This window comes from Anarrhichthys ocellatus, unplaced genomic scaffold (assembly GCF_004355925.1).
Source record: "Anarrhichthys ocellatus isolate YVR2014 unplaced genomic scaffold, GSC_Weel_1.0 scaffold79, whole genome shotgun sequence".
NCBI classification, from domain to species: domain Eukaryota; kingdom Metazoa; phylum Chordata; class Actinopteri; order Perciformes; family Anarhichadidae; genus Anarrhichthys; species Anarrhichthys ocellatus.
The window spans coordinates 952,739-974,043 of record NW_022280109.1 but is presented as its reverse complement, the minus strand read 5'-3'; the positions used below and the strand labels follow the sequence as shown (position 1 = coordinate 974,043).

Here is a 21,305-nt window from a genome sequence, read left to right as displayed (position 1 = left end):
TGTGTGTGTGTGTGTGTGTGTGTGTGTGTGTGTGTGTGTGTGTGTGTATTTGTGTACTGTTTATGTGTGTGTCCTTCGCATGTCTCAACAGCTGTTCCTCCGATCTACTTCACACTTGGTGGGTGTGTTGCTGGGGACCCAAGGGAGTGCCATGTTGAATTTGGAGCTTCATATGTGAATAGTTCAATATGAATAAACATAATAAACAGGTTAGCAGCGCACTGTTCAGGCCTCTTCAGACTCGAGCATGTTGCCTGCAGCGGGCCTGCTCACTTTTGCTGCTGGATGCTGGACGTTACAACCGGACTCTTCACTTCTCTGGAATCAACATGAGTCAACTGGAAGCAGCATCGTAGTGTATTTCACCGCTGAGTAAGCTGTGGGTGTGTTTTTCCCCCATGAATGAATTTCTCTGCTGTGAGACGTAAAACTAACTTATGACACTAATGATGTTACTGCCAGCAATATACCTCCGCTAATTAAATCCATGCTCTACTTTAGAACTGAGGTATGTCAAAGCAAGTGACTAATACGCCTCCTAAGTGTATTTCACCGATGTTCAGTGTGAGTGACCCTGACACAGGTTTGTTTTTCAGGGGCAGATTTAGGGATTTTTGGGTTCCAAGATATCGCTGCCTTGCTTTCCGTTTCACCCTTATACTCTAACTGGGAATGTTGGTATTGGCAGTGTTAGAGGAAAAAAGCTCTGTAGTAAAATTATTAACTAATAATAGTAAAACTATTATTACCACACAGTGAAAGTTCTGCATTCACATGTTTACTTCAAGTGAAGAGTGAAAGAGAGGCATTATAAGCATAATGTACTTAAATGTACATCACTCTGTTCAAGGTGGAGCTTTACATTCTAATATGATGCTGGATAGTTAATGAATTAATAATGAATCATATTTGAGTTGTTATATTTTGTGAGTCAAATCTGAACATAACCAGTAACATTTCTTTGTCAGGTAAATGTAATAACAGCTTCTGGTTGGCAAATGAAAATAAGTGGTTACCGAGTCCCTCACAGGTTAATTTAACAGTGGAGTTTGCAGCAAGATATTCATGGTAAGTTTGGTGCAGTGGCCACAGTAGGAACTGCAGCTGACGTGACCCTTCGATTCTTTGCATGTACACATTTCACAACATAAACAACTGTATTTGGTTGGTTATGTATAGGTTGCCAGATCTGGTCTGTGAGCACAGGTGTTGTTGTTGGTCCCTTTACAGGCATAGCAGTACTAAACCTGGCAACCTCACTATGACGACAAAGAGTCTTGTTGCTGTGACATGAAATAGTCCCAGCTTTCTGTAGTGGCACACATTGAAGGTTATATTACAGGTCCGTCTCCCTGCTGCACAGCTGAACAGCAGCTCTGCCAGCTGGGCCTCACGCTCCATGTAACCGGCCAGTTTGGCACACCAGTGCTCATGCTTGGCATCCTCTTGGAAACACTGCTCACAGAAAAAACCTGCTCTACACCGGGCGATTCGGAGAGATGCATTTAAACACAGACGAAGGGGGCAATGAAAGAACATCCAGTACCAAAGCAGGGAGTCCTGCACAAGCGGAGGAAGGAACTCAGATACAATTACAAAGAGGATTGCTATGAAAACACTGACATTACAAAGAACCGAGTAGAAAATGGTTTTCTGACAAAACAAAGCATGTGAATAAAAGTCAGCATGTGTCAACAGGGAAACGATGTGTGGAACAATGTGGCAACATTTCACAAGAGAGTTAGCCTGTTTTATCTAACTGCTGTGGTTCCCCGAGGGTTTCTAACGTATTCTTCTTAGGCTTCTTATACTATCTTAAAGTTAACACAGGAAGTGGAAAGTCCAAACTAATAAAAACTGTTGGACTCCAATAAGTAAGCCGTTGCTGTTTTTTTTACAGGATTTGTGAGTAATGAATTCCTTCAAAATTCAACCAGTTAACTGACACCTTTATCCAGACCAGTGAAGTACCAGGTTGCCAGGTAATGCATGAATGCCATTTGGCTACACAGCAAAGTAACCAGTTAATCCGTAGTGACAGCTGCCAACAGTGTGAAGAAGCCTGAAGAGGTTTAAGAAACTGCTCTGTACCACAGGAAGAATAAGCTATAGACAGTCCTGAGCCTGGCAGCCACAGTCAGCTGGTCTCTGCAGTGCAAATGAAGTGAATAGACTTGACCTGCAGGCCCTGGTGGAAAACACCTTAATCATCTGCTCACACGGTCTACAGACACAGCATGAGGCAAACTGACCAGCATGCTGATGATATAAAACTGAATGGATGTTTTTTGTTGTATATTGTAGAACTGAAAGTGCTTATATACGTTTGTGACCAACAAAATCACTTTGTCCTAAAACATATGTAATAGCACCAGCTAATATTTATTCACTTTAATTCTTTATTCTTTTTTTGAATCTGTCTTTCTCAATAATCCCAATTTTGTGGAAGTGAAAAATAAGTTGCTGGAATAAAAGCTCTCAGACAGCTAGAGGTTGCAACCTCCGCTTCAACTGTTTTCAATGTAAATGTCAGCAGACGTTGGTGGCATGGCAAGGACAGGGAGGCCAGCTGCCACTCTCTGTGATGCATTTATGATATTAGTTAGCAAAACTTGCTATGCTAATCATGTCATATTGCTAACCATTATTTCTCAACATTATTTCACAAACTCAAAATTGAGTATTGTGCCAATACAATGGCTGGAAATGCTGAGACAAACAAAACGTAGCAACCACTGGTGCTTTCTGTTTGACTGTGGCTCCCCCTAGTGGAGGCATCAACGATGACACTTACAAAACATGCAGCTACAGCTCCAATCCCCCTCAGCGTCCCACCCAGGGAAACGGAGATATGTGGGCTGAAAACTAGACTGCTCCAACTTCATCTTGGATTGTCTTATCTGTCCACAAACAAATACCATCAGAATATTTAATGACAGATAGTTCAATTTGTGCCTGTTGCAGCTTTAACTTAAATGACGAAACACTGTTGAAATCCACAGATTTGTAGACCACACCACAGAATGAAATGTGGTTAAGGTGTCAAAAACGATGCACAAAACATAACTAGAATGTTTCCTTTTTTTATTTGACAGTACAGTATAAGACATGGTGTTTGATTTGAATATAAACGTGTATATATACTATACTATACTGTATATATTAAGAAACAGTGTATCATAATGTTGACAATGCAGCATTAAAGGTATGATTTTAAGCACCGTGTTCAAAAATGTGGTATATCCTATTGTCTTGTTACAGTATTTGGCTTTTTCTGCACGTGTGTGTGTTTCTTTGATGAGTCCTCCTTCTTTCTGCTGCTGTGACTGCTCTGCTGCAGTCTGTAGGTTTTTTTAGCCTGGACTCTCTCCTTCTCCATGACCTCAGTGTCATCCAGAATCTCTAGGCCTGGGATCTGACTGATGACATACTGTCTAAGGAGACAAAGGTCAGGATAAATTCAACAATAAACAGAGAGTGGGAACGTTACATGAGTGTAAACGTTTGCACAACCCAATTGGGTCTGATTACGTTACACACGTTTTAATAAAGACTATGCACAGGGCTTTTGTTACAGTGTGTATATTAAAGAAGACTTTCTGCTTGTATGGTTATGACTTGAAAGGTACATTCATGGGCTGATTATGAGACCATGGGGAACTGGGCACAGACATGCAAAAGGCCCCACCACCTCTCCTACAAAAGATAAAGATAGATAGTCTTTATAGTTTAGCTTCTTTTTGTTGTTGTTTTGAGTCTCTTTACAGTTGTCTCTTTGTAGTGATTTTATGTCTCTTTGTAGTCATTTTGAGTCTCTATGTAGTTGTTTTGAGTTGCTTTGTGGTAATTTTTGTGTCATTTTGTGTCTCTTTTTAGTCGTTTTGAGTGTCTTTGTAATCACTTTGAGTCTCTTTGTGGTAATTTTGTGTCTCTTTGAAGACATTTCGAGTCTCTTTGTAGTAATTTTGTGTCTCTTTGAAGACATTTCGAGTCTCTTTGTAGTAATTTTGTGTCTCTTTGAAGTCATTTTGAGTGTCTTTGTAGTAATTTTGTGTCTCTTTGAAGACATTTCGAGTCTCTTTGTGGTAATTTTGTGTCTCTTTGAAGTCATTTTGAGTCTCTTTGTAGTAATTTTGTGTCTCTTTGAAGACATTTCGAGTCTCTTTGAAGTAATTTTGAGTCTCGCATTTTTGCCCTTTTGCTCTTTGTAGTTATGTTTCTTTGTAGTCAGTTTGAATCTTTTCTTTGTTGGTACATGTCTCCTTAAGTAACATTTATTTGGTGACGGTCAGGGGGGCCCCTGACACTTTGGGCCAACTGATGCATCTGTTGTAGCATTGTTCACTGGTGAGATAAAGATCCATGTCCGTTTGTCCATTAGTTTTGAACAAAAATGGACATTATATATTCTAAAATGATACACATTATCACTGGTTTGCCCGTTAACCAAGTAGATAATACTAATTAACTGGATCTGAACAGTTAATATTGAGCATTGGGGGACTTTTTTTCTTTTACAATATTCTGTACCCTGTTTTCTGTATTCTGTTGGTTTTCTATGTTGGAATTGTATATCGTTGTACTGTATGATATATATATATATATATATATATATATATATATATATATGTGTGTGTGTGTATGTATGTTGTGTTGTCGTGTGATATGATTGGTTATCCTATTTTGGCTTCCCTAAACTATAAATAAAATAGCAGAAGGATTGTTAATAAATACTTTATTCTTCATCAGAACTTTTAATATCAGACGGCACAAGTCCAAACCAAGTGAAAACCTGGAAGATTATTTTTTATAAAGAAAGAATATAAAGAGTGCATAGAGGGTTTTGATTTGTGTTAAATAGAACACATCTGTGCAAACTGGATCAGGTAGTGAAAAGGATGTCGTTTCTCACCTGTAGTCTTCGTACTGAGTCAGACTTCCTCCATTGAAATAGCTAGGGGCTGCCCCGTTGTTCATCATACTGAGGATCCTATGTTGGAAAGGAACATAGCAGCATAAAGAATAAATATCATGTTTATATGCACTAACATACTAATCCAGTGGTGGGCCATCAGGGCCAGCAAGGCCTTCTCTGCTGGCCTAAACAGAATCACAAAGTTATAGCTATTTTATAATTTAATCATTTTTCTTAAATACACTACATGTTTTATAATTTATAAAAATATTTTTCCCATTATCTTATTTTCTCATTGCACAGCTCCTGTCTTCCTCAGTTGCTCTGCTTCCAGTGCAGCTTGTTTTAAGGAGAGCTTTTATCCAATCAGATCTCACCTCTGTGTCTCTAGGTAAGAACAGAGGCCCGAGGCCTGCAGACTCACAAGTGCATCCATGTGCAGTTTAAGTGAATGGGGACGATATTGTTGATTGTCATAGTCTTCAACCAATCAGATCTTTAGTTTGACATGTTGGGCGTATTCTTTGACGTGTCAGAGCCTGCTTGCTGGCCTACAAGTACGTGATTGGTCAGTGGGCTAGCCTGACATGTTGGGCGGTGACAATCCCAATATCTGCTGCCTCTGCTGAGCAGACATTTTCAGCCTCAAATGCATTAAAACGTATTCAAGAAATACAACTGGGGAGGCTCGACTGTCTTCACTGGCGTCCATGAATCGAGAAGGACTTCTTACTGGAAGTAAAACACACGGATGTACTGAACAACCATGAGATTAAACTCTTTGTTAACAAAGAAAGGAGGATGGACTTTGTCTTTAAATAGTGAACAGCAGCTCTGGTAAGTGAACTGCTTTTGTTTTTACATCTGCAGTAGCTTTATATGCTTGTTTATATATTATTATTTGTACAACTTGTTTTTATGAAGATGGATTTTTGTTTGGTTTTATATGTGATAGGAACTATTGTTAGGTCCAATGTTGCTCTGGGGACACATTTAGCCAGTGTTGCCAACTTGGCGACTCTCTCGCTAAATCTAGCAACTTTCCAAACCCTCATGGCGACTTTTTTTGTCAAAAGCTACTAGTGACAAATCTAGCGACTTGTTCTGGTGTTGTTGGAGACTTTTGTGGTGTTTTGACTCGTGAAAGCGCGTACGTTCTGCACTGTCGTGAACGAGCAGCGGGAGCTGCCGTGATCCCCTCCGCCGCCCCAAAGCACACACAGACGCCTCGCGCAGCAGTCCCAGCTGCAGTCAGAGCAGAGAGGAGACGCACTCTATCTATAGGTGTTGGCTTCATTTTGACACGAAACAAATAATAACCGTAGCTGTGTTTCCGCTGCAGGACAGCAGTGAAGGCCCAGGTATAAAATGCACGGCCCGCCACTGGTAATAGCTCAATCCAAGGCTCACTTTATGTTTGGGAACTTCCGTCGGATTTCTTCCACAAACACAGGCAGATTGTTGATCTTGTTCTTGTTGATGCACACTGTGGTGACACTGGGCATGTAGGGGAACTTGATGTGAGATGTGTAGTTGTTGCAGTCCAGGATCAGAGTGCTGAGCTTCTCCAGCTGGCCCAGCAGAGCCGGGTTCCAATAAGGACTGAATGAAGGACAACACAGCAAACTCAAACTGCTCAGGTTTGTAAGTCTCTGAGGAAATAAACATTGAATGTATATCTGTGTGATTGATTTAATATTTACTAACAATATGTTGTTTCCTGTAATATGTTGTTGCAGAAATATAGAGGGGGCTAAACTATGACTTCAACAAGAAGTTCACGCACACAACTAGCAACACCCTGAACAGCTTTTGGATTTATAAACTTATCTGATATCTTTCTATAACTTCCATTTGTCAGCTCAGACAAAATAAATACCATTAGCTCCACCTCTTGGTCCCGCACAAACACTGTACCTTTCAGTTTCATCCTACATGGTAAGATTTCATGTGTGTCTTTAGCCATGTCGAGGAATTGCTTTAGAGATGGCAACGTCAGTTGGTCAACCAGTTTGACTAATACTGAAATATCTTGTCAATAATAAATAATAATTATCCCTAAAAGATGAAACCTACTAATTTGTTGATCCCCTGACTTCCATTCAACTGTTAGGCAAATTTTAAACAAACTTTTGAAATGTCAAATGCCAATTAGGGGCGTTTCCAATAACTGGTTTGAAGCAAATAAACTACAACGTGTAGTTTGCTTTAGGCTACACATGGCTGTAATCCACCAGTGATTCCTGTGTTGAAGAAGTGGAGATTGCAAACCGGAAACAAAAAGTTGCCTTCAACCATCTAACCTCCAGGAAGAGTGTCCGTCTTTGAAGCAAATTTTATATAGTGGCAAACGGTGGAAATCCAATTTCACGTGATGCCATTGGGCCCAAAAATACTTTTCCCTATAGACTTACATTGAGAAAGAGAAACTGTAAATCATCAAAAAAAAAATTTAGGCATCAACTTCCCATTACAAATACTTGAATAGTGCTTGTCATAGACTGTAAATGAGAAGTGTTGAAGCCTTGAGTTCAGCAATTTGCCAAGTTGTTTTTTCAACATAAACTAATCCTTGGAAGTCAAACTTTTTTTCCCTTCATGTGCCACTGAGCAACTTTCATAGGAATGAACGGGGGTGCTGCCTCCAACGCTGTATTTTCTGTACATCCATGCTTCTTTTCATTTCTTTTCATGTTTCACACATATATGTTCCCTTCAAGATAAATTGTAATAACTCTACAATATTTATTTGTCCAATACGTATTACCAAATTAATACCTGCAAAACTAATGACATTCCCTTGACCGTTGTTTCAGATAAGGAAAAACTCCACAAACAAGACCAGGAAATAACAAACACTGGATCACGGAGTAGTCGTTTGGTCTTTAAACTTCTGGTTATTAAGTGAAGGATACTCATCCAGCAGGTTGTAACTCAGGTCCAGCACCTCCAGTGAGTCTGTCTGTTGCAGAATGGTTTCATAGGGGATTTCTGTTAGACTCTGGTAAGCAAAAGAAAGCCACTGAAAGCTTGAGGTGTGGCTGGGTTGGCTGTGTTGGCCGGAGGTGGGATGATCCATGACAAAAAACAACAACTCAGCTGCTCCTCTTCCCTTGTGTTGATGGAGATGAGGAGAGAAGTCAGATGATTATGTCATGATCAAAATCTTTAATAAAAAGCACAACAATAAACTGTTAATAGATATGAATAACTCAGAACAGAGTCTGACGAGTCAGAAAGAAATGATGTTTGAGTTTCAGCTGAGTAGAAATGACACATGACACATTTCATTCTCCAGGCTATAGTATATACTCCATTTACAATTTACCCCTGGAAGAATGACACCACACATTTTGTAGTCTAAAGACACGTATGCGTTCTAATAGAGACTAATGGGAGGATTGGGTCCACATTACATTGCGATCTGGAGAAAGTAACACTGAGATCATCTGAAAAGTATTGCTGTAGTGTTGATGCAATTAAAGTAGAAAAACACACTTTTTATGTGTCTTTCTTCAATTTGTAACAAACACATCACATTCACATTACGTGATACTTGAAATGTGGCTCTGTCCCAAGCTCCAGCTAGCTAGTTCTTGATGAACAACAGTGTATTAATCCGCCCAGAGTGGCCTGCACATATCCACTGTAAGGACAAGACTCTATGAAGCGGTGTACAGTCACTGCTCCAACCACAAATCCTCTAAACCCATATATGTTGATTTTACATTTCAATTAGTATTTTTGGGCAAATTAAAAAAATTAGACACAACATATTGATTAGTGAACTCTAGATGTGTTGGTATTGGCGTATTTTAAGCTTTGGTCAGTCTTAATGCTAAGCTAGGCTAACAACGTCCAGACTTCAGAAGCCGGTGGCACCACCTGATCCTTACTACGCCTGGTCCTAACTGCTAAGTCGGTCTTCTTTAAGACCACTCTTTAGAAACATCGGTTGCACCAACCAAACTTAATCCTAGTCTTAACTATACCTGGTTTTAGTGGTGCGCGTTTATCTGCATGCCCATACGACTATGCCTATTGCCTAGCAGCGCAGGTTGCTACATGGTGTTAGCAATCTCCCCCTGTCTTGACAATTTGTAGCAAATAATTTGTAATTTGCAGCAACGTTACGGAGGATCAAAGAGAAAAAAGAGATGAATAGAGCTGTAGAGCCAGCACGAGAACAAGCAGTACAACCTATAGAGACAAATAAGAAGAAGCAGTCGATTGGAGAGAGATAACAGTGGTGATAAATGATTGTTCAGACTCAGGCAGCCTTTGCTCTGAAAAATGATGTAAAGAAAAAGTGGAAGAACCTATAAAAAGAAAGGTGTTTGCTCTAAAACACCCACCAGGGTCCTCCCCAGAAAACGTCAGAACACAGTGACATAATACTTAACACACAGACATGAGATTGATATCAATCATCTCTCTAAAAGAAAGTCAATACGCTCTATTTTTTAATAATCAATTACCATTTCAAAGATTACAAAATAAACAAAAGACATTTTGAATGAAACTGTTAGCTGGCACATGTAACAATAACCTGGATACTTTAACCAGAATACAAGTCATATATTGTTTTTAGAGACACTAGTGTGATGGTCTATGGTTCGCCGGCTGACATAGTGACATCGTCTTAACACAAAATGCTCAGATATATCAGAAATGATAAAGACAAAAAAAAAAACTGAAATGCTTCATTAAAACAGCACAGAAGTAAAATGAGCTTATAACAGCCACTAAGGCCAAAATATGTTGACCTGAAAACTGCAGCCACAGGGTGTGTTATGTCACCTGAAAGCCTCTTTACTCTAAAACATATTATGGATTATATTATGTAAGTATAGTCGCTGAGAGAGATATTAGGGTTCATATCATTCAAAGCAGGAATGTTTTTGGTATTAAATTGTCTTTTCATAGCCCATGCTGGCACATGACTGTGAGGTAAGTACTGATAGTTCACTTAACATGTTACCTGGCAGCAAAGTACTCTATTCCATTAAACACTCTCAAAACTTACTGCTGTTCTAAATGCTACTATCAAAGGTTTTGCAAATAACATGTTTTATGATTTACAGTAGTATACACACCATAACAACATGTTGGCACTGATCGTAAACTGCACACATATTTCAGGTTGTCCTGCTACTTTGTGAAACCCTTAAATAAGAATCTAGATGCATTATAGACAGTTTTAGCAGGACTTACCGAGCTGAAGAGCATCTGGTCGATCTTTTCAGTCCATGCAAAGCTCTGAGAAATGCTTTCAGCTCATATAAAAGGCCCTCTTTCATACCCCCGGCTGTAGATCACATGATGGGGATAATCACATTGCTGCTGAACCTTGTGGTCCAGATCTTCACAACAACACGGCTTATAAACAGAGAAGATATAGTATATATATATATGAAATAAAGTTTTACTGTACGCAATAACAGATAGATTGCTAATCATAGACAATGGCATATTATTGGAATGAAAAATTACATTTTCTCTATAATAGGGGGACATTTTGGAGTAGATGTTCACACACACATGACACATCACAGATGATTACACAAACACTGATTTCATTCTTCGAGGAGATACTGTAAGATCATTTCTACAAAATCTTAAATGAGACCTTTCTTAATTGAATTCAACACATTCTATAAATGAAAAAATAAGTGAACAAAATATTCCATTAGAGCTTAATTTACACAAATCAACTATGATTTTATTTTTTATTTTGAAAACAATGTTGGTGCTTTTTTCCATTTACAGTAACAAATAAACATGTTTATGAATGGAAATAATGAGGCTTGAAGAGATCTTTGAAGAAATGAAGCGTTCTAATCTTCATAGAAATATGTTGAAACAGACTTCTCAATGAGCACTTCAACAAAGTGGATGCAGATGTTCTGTCCATGGCCGGCTTATCTTTTTATGAGTTCCCCTGGCAAATATTCGCTGGTGGGCCCCAATGCCCCCCCATCCTCCCCACCAACACCACCGCTGTCTGTGCATTGTGTGTGTTCCCATCCACCCCCAGCATCCCATCGAGAACACGTAGCAGTTTACACATGGCATTTTCATTATATTTTGCCTGTAGACACGGAAACCAAGAAGTACTCCTCTGCTGGAAGACTATAGCAATTAGGTTGCAGTAATCTGATTAAACACAAATGAATTTAGAATATGCACAATGCAAGCACATGATAATGCAGATCAAACAATAAAAGCTGTAAAACAAGATTCGGACACAGGGTGCCTTATAATGAATGTTGCAGGAGCTGTAGAAAATAATAAACAATATCAACAAGCAGATTTAAGAATTTATCTCTACCACGAACCAACAGTGAATCAGGACACCCTGTTGGTAATACAGCCTTGGTTCTGTCTGAAATAAGTAAAATACACTACATACCTTTTTTAAAAGTCTCTTTTGAGCTTTACATATATTCTACGGCAGCCCAGATAGGCAAGTGAGAAAAACAATCGATGGTCCATTTCCTAAGTCTAAGTTGTTTTCTGTCCTGTGTTTATGACTAAAGAATAATTGAAACAGTTATTGCCAGGAGAATCTTTCTTTTTTTTTAATCTGTCAAACAAGTGGAAAAAGATTTTACCAGGATAATTTTTTCACAGATAGAAAAAAGTGACTTTGTTTCACAGATTTTAGGAATTTTGATAGATTATCATGGCAAAACCTTCTTTTATGGGGTCAGATCAGTCTCAATAGTATTGAATGCTCAAAGAGGGATTCACAAATGCATTTTGTGATTTATATATAAATCTCTCCACAAAAATATTTGTTGTTGCACACACAACAGTTATCATTATATATGATTGTTGACAAATTCTACATATAAAAACAAGTCACAATTTCTTTTTAAATAAATGTATTAGAAGTCCACAAATATATATATTTAAAAGGATTTTAAATTGTTATCAAAAACATATTTGGTTGTCATTACATTAATACAAAAACTTTTGAACTTGCATTTACAAACTGCTTGTCATGAGTGAACTTCACTGCATTAGTTTGTGGGGCTTTTGAGACTCCGATGATGCTGCTTGATTCACAAATGCCTTATTTTCAACAGGGATTATTCTGTAACCAATCAGATGCCTCCTCCATTTTCAACCAATCACATGAGCATGACCCCACAAGGATATTGGATGGTGCAGGGATAAGTCCTTAAACCAGGAAATGATTTTACTTCCGGTTCCTTTGTCTCAATTCAATGTTTTTTTTTGAATGGGTCTATTGACAGATGTCTGACATAAGATCTGTGATTTACACAAGCTAAAGATAATTTAACGTTTTCTTCTACAATATGAATTACGTCAGTAGATACCCCTCTTGTGAATTTTGAAGCTTTTAAGTGTCTTAAAAAGGCGGTTGCTAACAAGTGGCTAAATGAGAGTACAAAACATCATCATGCCAACTAGTCCACCTTCACAGCCTTGTTGTGTAGACTTGTGCTCATGCGAGTGGTGGGGTTCGTTTATACCCTTAGCAAAAATCCCAAATCCAATCGAAATATCCTATTGGCTTTTTGTACTGGAACCAGTGGGATGCTAGCTAAATCAATAAATATTTGTTTGTGTGTCAGAAATATATTTGTGAATCTTACTTTATACATGTGGATTTGAACTATTTTTGTGTATTGAAAAATATTTTTATGGAGAGTCATCTATATATAAATCACAAAATACATTAGTTAATACCCCTTTATGGGCATTCATTAATAATGAGACTGATCTGACCCATTATTTTTTTCACCTGCTGTTAAATCATACACACAGGAGAGAAAAAAGGTTTTGATCAGAATTATAAAATGGATCACCAGATTTTTTGCTCATTGCCTCTCAGAGCTTCTGTAAGAAATACTTTCAGTGGTTAATTAGAATAAATGCAGTTTAAAAAATGTCACTTAGTGTCGCAGGTTACTTTTTAGAAACAATATTTTTCAATAGTTATAAATGATATAAACAGTTCCAGCAAAGTTCCCTTTGATACTTATTGGAAAGTTGTCTGGTATTGCAGTTTAAATGTCCCGAGGATCAGTCCTTCCTCCTTCTGAAACAACACAGTGGCTCATGGCTGTGATGCTGTAAACACTGTTGAAATCAAGTTTTTATTGAACAGATGAAGCGATGACCCCTACTCGTATTGCAGTCGCTGATTTGCCACTTTGCCCTTCTCCACACAAGGACGCACTTTTTGTTTCCCTTCATTTTGGACCGGGGGGGCGTCTTTCTCCAATTAGTGTAGCTAACAGGCTCACCACTCGCCCATTCCCAGCGTCCTCGTCCATCCCTGTCATTCAGGCCTTCAACAGTAGGAGAAAAATACATTCATTAGCGTGAATAAGTTGTACTCTACCATGTAAAAATGTATTTAATGATGAAAAAACAAAACAGAATGGTGTTGCAACAAATGATTCAAAGATACCCACCTATCCAAAATGGTTTTCTTCTGCTGAAGTCCCACAGCCAGTCCATTTCAACTTTAGAGAGAACGCTTGCAAGAGTGCCTTTGTATCTGAAATCAATTGACATAGTGCATATAATTCATATTATATAGTTTTAATGCATGACAGACAACTAATCAGTAGCATGCTTTGTGCCTCAATTTGTCTGTGTGTTTGTCTTTTGACACAAAGAATGTGTACAAGCTCCATGTTAAATTGTACCTCTCTCTGCAGGCCCTGTTAGCTGTGCTCCATGTGACTTTGTGCTCAGTGCTAAGGGAGTAACAGTGGCCACCATGAAAGGTCCAGCCCTGAGGACACATCTGAGCACTCACCATCTGTGATTCAGAAAGAGGCAGACATTTGTAGGTGAATGTCAATGATTTGATAATTGTTTTTAAGTACTTATTTCAGAGGTCAATCAACGTTTTGTCAAGGAAAAAGAATAATGTAGCGTCTACAAACATTCCATATGGAGATACTCAAGGTTCTATCCTAGATCTACTACCTTTCACTCATTATATGTTAACATTTACAGGCATCATTCAAAAGGACACTATTGTCCTTTCATCACTATGCAGACGACACCCAATTCTATATATACTGTCAGTCCGGATGATCTGAGACCCTTAAAACTACATTTCTGACATTTATTTAACTATGTCAGAAAGGATTTTTTCTCCAACTGAAAGCAAGACAAAACATCACAATATCATAATCATTGGCTTCATATCATAGTAATTGGTCTACAATGGCAAATAAAGAAACTTTCTCAGCAATTTACTTTGCGATCTCAGCAAATTACAGCTCAAGCCAGAAATGGCAACTGTATATAAGGATATAAGGAACAAAGCATCACTGTTTGGCAAAAACCTTCTATGTCCAAAACCGTTACTTTTCTGGAAATTATCTTTAAAAATGCCTGTGATTTTCAAATAATTTAAGATATATTGAATACTTTTCATCGGTGGAATAATTGTAAAACTCACAGAAATATGTAAAGGGTGACCAACATCATTGAATCGCAGAAAAAAAGATAAAAGTATGGAGACAAGGTTTCCGCCAGACAGCAACGATAAGTAAAACAGCATTATATGCTTATTTGAAAAATATTGCGAAGGTCAGACATCTTTCTCCCAGAGATGCAAAGAAGCTAGTGCATGCTAATTACAAGTAGGTCAACTTGAATACCTGATCAGTTGGTACCCAGGGTTTCCAGGAGACACCATTGCAGTGAAAGAGCTGATTGGTGGTCTGGTTGAAATGCAGGAGTCCCATCAGTTCTGGCACACAGGGCTTTGGTATGGTGTTATCAGCTTGAGCCTACGGGCCATACAAAGTCACAGGAAAATTAATTCAGTGTTGCTTTAACTGAAATGCAATGCATTTTCCCACAATGATATATACCCTAGAACAGTGTAAATATGAGATAGAAAGTTTGTAACAAGCAGGTAGCCCTGCCCTAAAGCATCCCCTGCTTTATGGTCTGTTTGACTCTAAATGGACCATAATGTACTAAATGAACATCATGCTGTATTGAAGAAGACTTGAAACTATAGATTGAGACCATAAACTCATGTTTACAATGTTTACTGAGGTAATAAATCAAGAGAGAAGTAGAGTCATTTTCTCATAGACTTCTACACAATCAGACTTATATTTACAATAAGAGGAGTCACCCCCTCATGGCCAGTAGAAAGGAAGCAAGTTTAAGGCATCTTTGCATTGGTTTCACTATTCAGAACCGGAGTATGCCAGAGTTAGCAAGGTAAAGAGATGAAGTGACACAAAATGGATATTAGTTTGATTATCAAGCAACTCCAGGTGGCCCTGGTCACAAAGCTAAAGATCCTGGCAAAAGAGAGTTACTCTTTGCTGACTCAACACTACACACATTTTCCAAGAAACAGAAAAGGACCAGTAACATTTGTACTCACATGTCCTTTAGCCAGTGCCGTTTCTTGTGGTTTTAAGATCTTTCTGTGAGGCTCTGACTTTGACTCAGTAAGCACAGCTGGCACCTGCTGTTGTGCTCCCCTGCTAACCACACGGACGTTTGCCTTTCTGCCCTTCCTCGATGGGGAGGTGTCATCCTCTACTTGTATTTGCATGATGCCATGATACTAGAATTAAAAAGACAACACAAATGAAGACTCTTCTGACTTTACGGTTAGGTCAGTTAGTACCAGCTGCTGCTTACCATGTAAATGTCTGTCCCATTGTGAAAAACGGATGAAGGTGCAATCTGAAAGACAAAGCAGTAACAGTTTATAGACTTTTAAGCTGCAACAAAGTCATGATGAGAAGGAAGAGGTCAGCAAGAACAGGTACTTACAGACTTTGGGTTGCCCATAACTTTAAGTTGTTTTTTTGGGACATGAGCTCCAGGCCTGGAGATGCTGTCTCCACGGGTCCAGATCACTGATTCTGTGCCGAGAGGCAACTTCTCTAGCTGAATGGATCCATGTTGGGGGTACATGTGTGACCGAACCTCTTTTCCTACAAGAACAGGAGCCTCCTGATCATGGTTCAGCCTGGACTGTCCTGTGGTGTCTTAAGTTTTAACAGTCTTATTAGTTTTTAATCAGAATGACGGGCGCCATCTTATTTCAAAAATACTTTATAAAGGACACTTCATATAGTCGATTTATAATCAGTGTAAAATATATATATATATACTGTATATATTTGGCCAGTTGCCATGGATTATAAAAAATGAATAATGTGAAGAGATGCAACCTTGCAGTATCTTATAAGATGTTTATTTTTACCGCTTCCCGAGTCCCTGATGGTGACCTGAGCCTTCTTGATGCTGCCGATTACTGTGCCTTCAGGGGACACCAGCAGCACTTCAAACATCTCTGCAGCCTCCTCAAGGTGATCCTGAATGATCTTGGTTTGCCAGTTCCTCTTTGACACTCCTACAAAGCAGAGACCATCACAACCTTTTAACAAGAGCTGGTGCAGGTCTCATGTATTGTGGCTTTGTCTGTTTTGTACCTTTGATTTTACAGCAAATGTTAAATAACTGAAATTAATTATGGTTGTTTTAGTTCTTGTGAACAATATACACACTGTATATCTGCAGCTTAGTTATGAAAAGATAAAGTGCTGCATGAGAAAAAAGACTTATGAGAAAGGACTAGTGGAAAAGGTTATAATAAGATGTAGTATAATTCTATGTAAAACTAAATATTTGCAGCAGCACATCTCTTCTGTTTTGAGTTGAAGGATATCAAAACAACAGTTGTCTTAATCAAAACAACAACAAAAGACGGACTTTGATGATGTCGTGAAGTAGTGTGGGTTCATGGGAGTTGTTGTCTTCATTGGTAAACATCCACTATTGCCAATTAAAATATACCTTGTGATGGGTGGTTTCACAGATTGATCTATATATGGTATCATGTATCAGTCAATAAAGAGTGCTGTAGGAATGAGTCCTAAAACACAGAATGATACAGCATTTTTGCACTTCTGATTCCCTTGTCTCAAAGTCAAAGGGATGTTTGAATGGGTTTTTGATTAGATGCCTGAAATAAGGTATGTGGTTACCACAAGTTTAAGAGATTAAAACATTTTATTCTATGATATAAAATGCATCAGTAAATGGCCCATTCTTCACTTTGGGGACTTTTACCTGTCTTAGACTTTAATCATTTACAATGGTCATATACATGCAGGTACATACATGAAATGTGACCTCTGCATGTAATGCATCATAAACATTTTATGAGGAGTTGGCTGCTGTGAAGCTCCACCTGCTGTGAGGCGCAGGTGGAGCTCAGGCTTAGGGTTTGTTTGTTTTGCTCAAAGACAACGGCAGTATCAAACCACCTACCTTCTGGTTATAGGACGACACCCTCAACACACTGATTATCTTCTTAACAATACGTCTAAGTATCTTAAACGTTTGTTTGCCACAGAGTATATACTCTGCAATAATCCAAAATCCAATGGAAAAATCCCATTGGCTGAATGTGGAGGAACTTATTTATCTGTGCTAGCTTCCAAGCTGGCCTAGATAAACTGAGTAAACTCCATACATGATATTTGGTCAAGCACCCAAAACACTGGATCCTACACTTCCAACAATGGAACTAAAAAGTCTTCAAGCCTAAAATTCCCCTGATGACATCATCAGTAATCATCTCAGACTTGACAAAGCTGCTCTAAAGCCCCAGAAGGCTTCTACAGGCTGAGTAGTACTAACCAAGACCAGACATTATTTGTAAAATCTGTGAAATTAAAAAGCATAACGTAAGCTTTCTACATCAATGAGGACATACTGTACCTGGATCAAACTGAATGAGGGAAGAAGGGCTTATAAGGAAGTCTTTTCCAGCTGTTGCAGTCACCTCCTCCATCTATGATAAAGAAACATGACACAGAAACAGGTCTGAAAATCTGTAAGAGAAAGGCCAAGCATCAGGTGACCGATGAGTTCAATGTACATATAAAGTGAGTAAAGAGCAGTTTTAATAACTGGCTTGCAGACCTTGACAGTGATGTATGAAGACTCTGCCAGGTTTCCTCTCCGGATGATGTCCAGCGAGACGGTTCCCTGCTCCTCACACACAGAGTACTCGGGCTGAGATAGCTCCACACTGGACCAGCTGAACTTAAGTCTGCAAAGGCACGGTCAAGAACGGTGAAGACTAAACTGTGATTTCAAAGATGTCATAGAAATCAGTGTTACAATGTTTTTCTTACATGTGAGGGGGCCCCATGTTCCCTAAAGGGTCAGACACCGTGAACTCCAGGCTGTCTGAGAGAGACTCCTTGTCTGGGCTGATGATGTAGGCGATAGTTCTCTTGTTCAGCTCCATCTGAGAAAAGTGCTGTGGTACAAAACCACCTGCAAGAACAAACACAAGCTTTTTTTTACATCCTAAGCTAAGCTGTGATTCAGATGGAAATAAAAGGTATTTCTCAACCTGTGGTCATGTTTTCTAGGTAACCAAAGTAGGGCTGTCGAACAATGCAGAATATCAGCTCCTCTTCTCTGCTATCGCTGTCTTGGGCCTTCAGCTCTCGAGATGACACAAAGATCCCGTGTCGTCCGTCGTCAAGAGGCTCTGCTTTCCAAAGAGGAAGCAGCTTGACAACCTCAGGACACAATTTATCCAGAAGCTTGATCTGAAAAACATATATGGTTTGTTAATGAAGTAGAGATTGATTAACATTGATTAACATGAACATCATTGAAAAGTACTTTGGACTTGGCGTGACATAGCCCATATGATAAACACAGATGTTACTATTTTTTCATAGCAAACTGATTCATAGCACACTGATATACCAGAGCATCAATGGAGCATATGGTGACAGCCACACACAGAACATCACATCTTTTGATCAAGTTTTATTTTTCAAGAAGTTTCTTTGCCTATAAAGTATAAAGTTGAGTTTAATAGTGTTTTAACTCCTTTTCGATCAGATTTAGAAGGTAACAGTTCTGTAGTTTTAGTGTAAAAACATTCTATAGTTAAATGTAAAAATGCAACATGGAAATTGGAATGCCAAATTGGGCAAATATATGAGATTACCATTTTGCATATGGTCACACTGCGTTTGTCATTCAAGTAATGGTACGCTCTCATGTTGAATGGGAAAGAGATTTAAAAAATGTTAATCGTTATTTTTGTATTGTAGTTACTCGTTTTTAAGGCATTAAAAAACAAGAGTAAGGACAAATATAACGAATAGATGCATCTGTCAAAGGGGTTAACTTGAACTTGGTTGTGAATGGTTCTAACAAGAAATACATTTCTTAATATGATGGTAAAATATAAAACTGAGGTGAATATTATTTGTTTGTTTAGTTTCTTTTTTTGTACAACCTAAACCTAGGAGTGAAAGGGTTGCCTATTTTTGTTTTCCCTTATTGTTTTATTTATTTATTTTGATGTAAATGGTAAATGATCTGTACTCATATAGACCTTTTCTAGTCTTCCGACCACTCAAAGCTTTAACACTACATGTCATCATTCACCCATTCACACACATTCATACACTGATGACAGGGCTACCATGCAAAGTGCCATCTTCCCATCAGGACTAACTATCTATTCATACACCGTAGGCACAGCCTACAGGAACAGCTTGGGGTTAAGTGGCTTGCCCAAGGACACATGGACATGGACTAGTGGATCGAACAGCTGATGTTTTAATTGAAGGATTGAAGGACTGAGCCACCTTTTGAAAGATTGTTGATAAGGACTGAAATAAACTGCTGCTGCTTACTAATACTTCATGAAGAAAATTCACTAAAATCAAACGTTGCCATTGACAATACAGGAGAAGTTTTCAGTGTTCATTTGTGACACATTACTTTATGGCCCTAGACATACATTTCATGTTACCTTGTTCAACATGCTAACATCAGCCACACGTCAACTAGTGTAGCTATTCAGCTTATTTGGTATTTCTTTCCGATATGACCAGTAGTTAGCTAATGTTAGCAAGCTCCACATTAATATTGTTGTATAGATGAGATCAACGGCAATTTGCTAACTTTATGACTTTTTACTTGTGCTACATTTAGCATTGTAGCTTGTGACCATATTGGCTGCTGTGCAGAAAACCATTGTGAGCATTGTTACATCTGGTTAAATACATTTCTTATGGAAAAATGGCAGCAAAAGGAAATCACACCTTGGTATTATACTCTCTTCCCATTGGCTCACTGACCTGGGATCCCCGGTACATAACTCATCCTTTGACCAGCTGAGGTTGCTGGAGAACAAGACCCCCGTTATCTCCTACCTGAATAGTGAAGAACACAGGTTCCGTTTGTAGCTGGCCGTCCAGCAGGAAACCCCGTTTGGTGCTGTCAGAGGCAGTAAAGGCAAATCGGTCGATCTGTGACGGCCCCCCGTCATGTTTGTAAGCTACCTCAAGCTCCTCTATGTCTCTCTGGGTGAAGTTAGAGCCAGCAGTTAGTGTGGTACCTCCTAAAAGCAGTCTGCCATACTGTGGAGGCTGGAGAAGGACAAAGGTCAGGGCGCTGGGTGGAGTGTCGGGGTCAGACATGACCAGGCAGTCAGGACCCATGATCATGAAGGCGCCTTGTGGAACAAAGAGGCCTTTGTTGCAAGACAGAGACGGCAGAATGCGGTCCACCATTTCCACTGTGATCTCAAAGCTTCCATTTCGGCTGGTTTTACCATTACTCACAACAAACCTGGCAAAATATACAGACTTGATGTTAGGCTTCTGAACAAATGTGATCACTATAAGAAATCAACTATGAATCAGGTATCAAATATTCTTTACGAGACAGTTAGTATCTCAAAACCAATGTGCTGCTCTTTTGTCATGTTGATGTGAGTGTGCACGACCACACAACTTGATCACAACTGATCTCAGAGCAGGTGTACTGATCACAAGATTATTCTGGATGAATAGATGGAGCTCCACCCACAAGCCAAGCAGATCTTTTGGGGTTTTTTTACCTCTTGAACTAGAAAACTTGTGATGATGACAATTTGAGCTATTAGCTCTCAAATCTTTCAAGTTTGACCTGGAAAACCTTATGTAACTGCACCAGGCTTTAGGTATGTTAACACAGTATGCTTGCTCACAAACTATTGCTAATACTTTATTAAAATGACAATTCAAAAATAATAATTCATCTTTTCTAAAAACATCTTCCTTGTTTCAACGTCTTATAACTCTTTTTGAATTCTGAAGGTTTTGCAATCTTTGCTGGTTAATGTCCTGTCATAGCTGACAAGCTACTACCCTCTGCCGTACTTCCAATGACAAACTGTGTGCGCACACTCACGTACGTCATCACATTTAACAAACTGTAAAAGGGTCTTTTGCCAGTTTTTCTGCTTTTGTTTCCATTCTTCTATGGTCAGCCCCAAGAACAGTTCTTGGAACTAAATTTCATCATTACAGGAGGAGGTACTAAATCC

At 38.9% G+C, this 21,305-nt stretch overlaps 2 protein-coding genes across 3 annotated transcripts in view; both read right to left on the bottom strand.

The window, feature by feature from the left end:
• Positions 1-3,244: 3,244 nt before the first annotated feature.
• Positions 3,245-10,519, bottom strand: LOC116398192 (leucine-rich repeat-containing protein 72). The gene is made up of 5 exons (XM_031874278.1): positions 10,130-10,519; positions 7,831-8,027; positions 6,326-6,517; positions 4,913-4,990; positions 3,245-3,434 (listed from the first exon to the last, which is right to left on the bottom strand). Exons 1-5 carry the CDS (start codon positions 10,142-10,144, stop codon positions 3,245-3,247), a joined length of 672 nt encoding a protein of 223 aa, XP_031730138.1. The 5' UTR covers positions 10,145-10,519.
• Positions 10,520-10,650: 131 nt separating this feature from the next.
• Positions 10,651-21,305, bottom strand: part of frem1a (Fras1 related extracellular matrix 1a) — a 41,574-nt gene continuing 30,919 nt past the window's right edge. The window contains exons 25-37 of one of the 2 annotated variants that reach the window (XM_031874276.1): positions 20,149-20,566; positions 18,318-18,519; positions 18,094-18,238; positions 17,879-18,008; positions 17,675-17,747; positions 16,152-16,301; positions 15,716-15,933; positions 15,581-15,625; positions 15,318-15,503; positions 14,572-14,703; positions 13,603-13,718; positions 13,366-13,451; positions 10,651-13,239 (exon numbers count right to left, since the gene is read on the bottom strand). In XM_031874276.1, coding sequence (XP_031730136.1) covers positions 13,037-13,239; positions 13,366-13,451; positions 13,603-13,718; positions 14,572-14,703; positions 15,318-15,503; positions 15,581-15,625; positions 15,716-15,933; positions 16,152-16,301; positions 17,675-17,747; positions 17,879-18,008; positions 18,094-18,238; positions 18,318-18,519; positions 20,149-20,566 — 2,104 coding nt within the window. In that variant the 3' untranslated portion in view covers positions 10,651-13,036. The remainder of the gene's footprint in view (positions 13,240-13,365; positions 13,452-13,602; positions 13,719-14,571; positions 14,704-15,317; positions 15,504-15,580; positions 15,626-15,715; positions 15,934-16,151; positions 16,302-17,674; positions 17,748-17,878; positions 18,009-18,093; positions 18,239-18,317; positions 18,520-20,148; positions 20,567-21,305) is intronic. The other variant, XM_031874277.1, reaches the window with a different exon arrangement.

Bases quoted from the DNA above. Each gene is read 5' to 3' on its own strand.
- LOC116398192 (XM_031874278.1), bottom strand. The intron at 4,991-6,325 runs GTGAGCCTTGGA...TTTCCAACATAG, and splicing joins CGGAAGTTCCCAAACATAAA to GATCCTCAGTATGATGAACA. The intron at 3,435-4,912 runs GTGAGAAACGAC...TTGTCTCCTTAG, and splicing joins ACTCAGTACGAAGACTACAG to ACAGTATGTCATCAGTCAGA.